Raw genomic sequence first — 5547 nt, forward strand, 5'->3', positions numbered from 1 at the left:
ACCGCTCCCCATGCCCCAGTGCCCACTGTCCCCTCAGTGCCCCCTCTCCATTGTCCTGATGCCCTAGAGCCACTCTCCCCCAGTGTCCCCAAGCCCAATGTCCCCTCCACAGTGTCCCCTAACCCCAGAGCTCCCCACCTCCAGCATCCCTATGATCACTGTCCCCCTCCCCGGTGTCCCCAGGCCTCCCCCTTCCTCAACACCCACTCTCACTGTCCTCCTCTGGTGTCCCTAAGCCCCAGGGCCACCCCTCCCCTGTGTCCCCATTCCCACTGCCCCTATTGTCCCCCTCCCAGTTGTCCCTAAACCCCCGGTCTCCCCACTGCCACAACGCCTCATGTCCCATCCATGGTGTCCCCAAGCCCAAGGGCCACCCTCCATGCATCTCAACACCCACTGCCCCCCACTGTCCCCAAGCCTCCCCCTCCTCAGCGTCCCCATACCTTCCATCCCCAGCGTCCCCAAGCCCCATGGCCACACTTCCCTCGTGTCCCTATGCCCACCACAGTCTCCTCCCTGTCCCCAAACCCCACATCTCCCCCTACCCAGTGTCCCTACACCCAATGACCCCCTCCCTGCCGCCCCCAAGCCCCAGGGCCACCCCTCCCCAGCGCCCACTGCCCCTCTGCATCCCCTCCCCAGTGTCCCCAAGCCCCAGAGTGCCCCCAAAACACCCTCCCCGCTCCCACCTGCACGGTGACCAGCAGGATCTTGGCCAGCTGCAGCCCGAGCTTCACGGGCCGCCGTCCCCGGGCCCGGTACTTGTCACAGGGGCTCATGAAGAAATACTTCAGGCGGCGCCGCAGCTCCTCCTCCTCCTCCTCCTCCACCGCCGGAGCCTCCGTCGCGCCGTAGCCGGGCGCACGGCTCAGCAGCCGCTCCGTCTCTGAGGGGAACGGGTCGGTGAGGGGCTGGCAGCGGGGACCCCCCCCCGCCCCACTCCGCTCCCCCCATCGCTGCCCGCGGCCTCCACACACCGGATGGGGCCGCCATGGCGCCGCCGCGGCGCGGCTTCAGCCGCCCCCCTCACGTGACCGGAAGCCACCGCCCCACCCCTTTTGGCCCCGCCCATTCAGTCGTAACCTCGCCCAATCGCCGCTAAGCATGCAGTATCCCCGCCCACTCGTTGCTATGGTACCGTAGCCCCGCCCACTCGTTGCTATGATATCGTGGCCCCTCCCACTCGTTGCTATGATACGGTAACCCTGCCCACTGGTTGCTATGATACCATAACCCCGCCCACTGGTTGCTATGATACCAGAACCCCACTCACTGGTTGCTATGACACCGTGGCCCCGCCCACTCGTTGCTATGCACTCTGGTGGTGCAGTGCGTTGGGGTCAAGAAGGGCTGCCCTCACGCTCTGCACCCTGACCCTTGACCCCTGACCCCTAACAGTGCCCTCTGACCCCACCGTGACCCCCCACCATGGCCTGAGGCCTTGTCCCGTCCCTGTCATGTGTGTGCCCTGCGCCCCAGGGGCGTTCCCATCACCCAGGGGACACCTCCCCTCCCCTCCACACCCCACATCACCGCCACGACACCGTCCCCTCTGTGCCACCATTTATTCCTCACTTGGACAGGACAAGCCACCGTCCCCACGTCCCTGCTCCTCAGGGCATCCCCGATAGCGGCTCCAGCTGCAGCCAGAGCCCGTCCTCGGCCCGGAGGATGAGCTCGCTCTTGCGGCGCACCGGCCTCGCCGGGTCCGGCCTGATGGCGAAGCGTGCAAGCGTCAGCGCGGCCACCACCTTCATCTCGGCCATGGCAAAGCTCTGCCCGATGCAGTTCCTGCCACCACATCCCCACATCACCAGTGGCCATAGCTGTCCCCGTGGCTACCACCATCTCTGGCCGCTACCACCACCCTATGGCCAACATTCCCCATGTCCACCATCACTCCATTGGCCACTACCACATGGCCAACATTCCCCGTGGCCACCACCATCCCATTGGCCACATCACCAAACTTTGGCCAACATTCCCCACGTCCACCATCACCCCATTGGCCACTACCACATGGCCAACATTCCCCATGGCCACCACCATCCCATTGGCCACATCACCAAACTTTGGCCAACATTCCCCACGTCCACCATCACTCCACTGGCCCCTACCATGTGGCCAACATTCCCCATGGCCACCACCATCCCATTGGCCACATCATCAAACTTTGGCCAACATTCCCCATGGCCACCACCATCCCGTTGGCCACCACCAAACTTTGGCCAACGTTCCCCACAGCCACGCCAAAATGTGCGGCCTCCGTGACAACCACAGAGTCAGGGTGACAACCACCTGTCCATGGCATCGCTGTCCTGATGGCCACCACCATTCCACTGGCCACTACCACCACCCTATGGCCAACTGTTCCCATAGCCACCATCCTTGCATTGGCCATACCACAACTCTGTGGCCAAATGTTCCCATGGCCACGCTAAAATGTGTGGTTCCCATGACGACCATGGAGCCAGGGTGACAACCAGCTCCTCTTGGCATCCCTGTCTCCATGGCCACCGCCATTCCGTTGGCCAGTACCACCACTCTATGGCCAACTTTTAACATGACCGCACCAAAATGTGTGGTCTCCAGGATGGCATCAAGGTGACAACTACTTCCTGGGGTGGTGGGGGTGACACATGGGGACACCTGTGTCCCCTCCATGGCTTACCTGGGCCCAGCATGCCCCTGATGGCCACCACCATCCCCTTGGCTACACCACCACACTATGGCCAAATGTTCCCTTGGCCACACCAAAATGTGTGGTTCCCATGATGACCACGGAGGCAGGGTGACAACCACTTCTTCTTGGCATTGCTGTCCCCATGGCCACCACCATTCCTCTGGTTCCACCAACACTATACAGCCAACTGTTTGCATAGCCATGCCAAAATGTGTGGTCCTCATGATGGCATCAAGGTGACAACCACCTCCTGGGGTGCTGAAGGTGGCACATGGGGATGCTGTATCCCAACCATGGTTTACCTGGGCCCGGCAGAGAAAGGAATGAAGGCCAATGGGGACCGTCCCTTGCTGTTCTCCGGGCTGAACCTCATTGGGTTGTAGACCTGCGGTGACAAGGACACCAGCAGACTGTGGGTGACATGGGCACTGTGACAGGGACGTCCTGTTGCCCCATGGCCATGTCATGGTGGACGCGTGGCTCTACCTGGGGCTCAGGCCAGACCTCTGGGTTGTGGTGGGTCCCGTAGATGCTCATCAAGCAGATGACCCCTGGAGGGTCAGAAATGGCTGCATTATGGACAAGAGGCAGGAGGGATGGGGACACCGGGGACATCACACCCCAAGTGAGCTGTACCCTTGGGGATGACACGTCCGTCACGCATGGTGATGTCCTCAGTGCAGCGCCGGGACACGGCGGTGACAGGTGGGTGCAGGCGGAGGCTCTCCTTGATGCACATGGTGGTGAAGGGCAGGAGGGACAGATCCTCCCTGGGGGCAAAGGATGGTGGCACTGCAGTCCCCAAGCTGCATGGCGGGGGGTGACACTGGGGGAACTCTCACCATTCTATCTCCTCCACATCTCTGCCCTTGAGGAGCTCATGGACCTCCTGACGGCATTGCTCCTGGTAGTGCAGGTGGTGGGCCAGGTTGTAGAGCAGCCATGCCAAGCCACTGGCCGTTGTGTCGTGCCCTGCGGAGGCATGGGATGAGTGGGGGGACATCATGGACCCCAGTGGCAACAGGTGGCCTTCCCTCACCCTCGAACATGAAGGTGTCAGCTTCAGCTGAGATGTCCTCGTCAGACAGAGTATTGCCGTCCTCATCCTGCAAGGGTGACAAGTGGCAACCAAATGGTCTTCCCATGGCTGCCATGTGACACTCAACCCTTTCCAATGCCTGCATGGCCACCAATGGTCATCCCATGGCAACCAGCATAGGGCCAGTCCTTCATATGGCCAATGCTGCCCTCATGATCACCATGATTCTCATGCCAGCAGTCTGTGGCCATCACTGCCCCATGGTCACCAACATCCCATTGGTCACTACCACCACAACATGGCCAGTTTTTGCCTTGGCCACCACCCTGTAGCTGCCAACCCTTCCCAAGGCCACCACAACCCCCTTGGCCACCATTGTCCTGCTATGACCACCACCATATGGACAAAATATCCCATGGCCACCACCATCTTATTGGTCACCACCTGCTCCTTGACCACCACCATTCTCTTGGCACACACCATCTCCTCACGACCACTACCCTACAGTCAACTTCTTTATGGCCACCATCCTATGGTCAACCTTCCTTATGGCCACCACACTATGGTCAACCTCCTCCACAGGCCCAGCCTTTCTTTTGCTCACCACAATCTCCCTATGGCCACCACAATCTCCCTATGGCCACTACACCCTCCCTGTGGCCAACCACCCCCATACTCCCAACTCTTCTCTTGCTCCCCATGATCTCTCAATGGCCACCATGACCTCCCTATGGCCACCATCCTACAGCCAACCCTCCTCAAGGCTACCACAGTCTCTCTATGGCCACTATGACCTCCTTATGGCCACCACCTTACAGCCAACCTTCCCCGTAACCACCACTATTCTCTTGGCCATCACCACTTCCTTGGCAACATCCATTCCCTTACGGCCTCAACACCACTGCCAACCCTCACCATGGCCACCACAATCTCCCTATGGCCACTATGACCTCCCTGTGGCCAGTCTTCTCCATAGCCTCAACCCTACGGCCAATCACTTCTACGGTCCCAACTCTTCTCTTGATCCCCATGATCTCCCTGTGGCCACCATGATCTCCCTATGGCCACCGCCCTACAACTAACCAATCCTCCCCATGACCCCACCATTCTCAACCTCATCCCCGTTCCCCACCTTGGTGAGCAGCAGGAGGTCAATGAAGTCCATGCTTCGCCCCTGGCGGCCCTTCAGCCATGCCTGGTGGCCGAGGCGGTTGAGTTCCTGGCGCCGGCGCTGCACCACGTCGGCAGTGAAGCTGTGCACCGTGGCACAGGCTCGGGCGAAGCGTCGTCCATCAGCTGAGAGTCGGTAGAGCCACGAGGTGTAGTGGAGCAGGTGCTGCTGCCGCCGCACCACCAGAGTGCTGAGCTCCAGGATGGCTGCGATGTAATCACTGCGCTGCCTGCGTGACAACGTGGGCCCCATGGGCCATCACGTCACCAACGTGGCCCCCATGGGCCATCATGTCACCAACGTGGCCCCCATGGGCCATCATGTCCCCAATGTGGCCCCCATGGGCCATCATGTCACCAATGTGGCCATGATGGGGACGTGGAGTGGCAACAGAGCCAAGCTGGGGTGATGCTTGAGGGGGTGTGGGGACAGTGATGAGGTGAAGAGTGCAAAGCACAGGGGGACCCCAGTGGGGGACTGGGATGGAGGTGGGGAAATAGGGGATCAAGTTTTGGGATAACAGTAACTCAAGACCTAACCCTAACCCTAACCCTAACCCTATCCCAAATGCAATACAATGAAATGAAATGAAATGAAATGAAATGAAATGAAATGAAATCAAATCAAATCAAATCAAATCAAATCAAATCAAAT

General features: G+C 60.1%; 2 protein-coding genes across 6 annotated transcripts in view; both read right to left on the minus strand.

The window, feature by feature from the left end:
- The window catches only part of MCOLN1 (mucolipin 1), an 8433-nt gene extending 6726 nt beyond the window's left edge, over positions 1-1707 (minus strand). For 2 of the 5 annotated variants that reach the window (XR_002433986.1, XM_021382873.1), the window contains exons 1-2: positions 978-1077; positions 690-886 (exon numbers count right to left, since the gene is read on the minus strand). Coding sequence is in view for 2 of the 5 variants with exons in the window: in XM_021382873.1 (XP_021238548.1) it covers positions 690-886; positions 978-993 (213 nt within the window). In the remaining 3 variants the exon portion in view is untranslated. Of the gene's footprint in view, positions 1-689; positions 887-977; positions 1078-1575 lie in introns of those variants that run through there. The other 3 variants (XM_021382874.1, XM_021382876.1, XM_021382877.1) reach the window with 3 other exon arrangements.
- The window catches only part of LOC110391136 (cytochrome P450 4F22), a gene marked incomplete at its 5' end in the record, with an annotated part of 6292 nt that continues 2293 nt past the window's right edge, over positions 1549-5547 (minus strand). Inside the window, 7 exon segments of the mRNA XM_021382878.1 lie at positions 1549-1791; positions 2986-3068; positions 3170-3234; positions 3320-3453; positions 3526-3655; positions 3723-3789; positions 4855-5122. Of these exon segments, the coding sequence (XP_021238553.1) occupies positions 1614-1791; positions 2986-3068; positions 3170-3234; positions 3320-3453; positions 3526-3655; positions 3723-3789; positions 4855-5122 (925 nt within the window).

The sequence above is a fragment of the Numida meleagris genome, unplaced genomic scaffold (assembly GCF_002078875.1).
Source record: "Numida meleagris isolate 19003 breed g44 Domestic line unplaced genomic scaffold, NumMel1.0 unplaced_Scaffold303, whole genome shotgun sequence".
NCBI lineage: Eukaryota > Metazoa > Chordata > Aves > Galliformes > Numididae > Numida > Numida meleagris.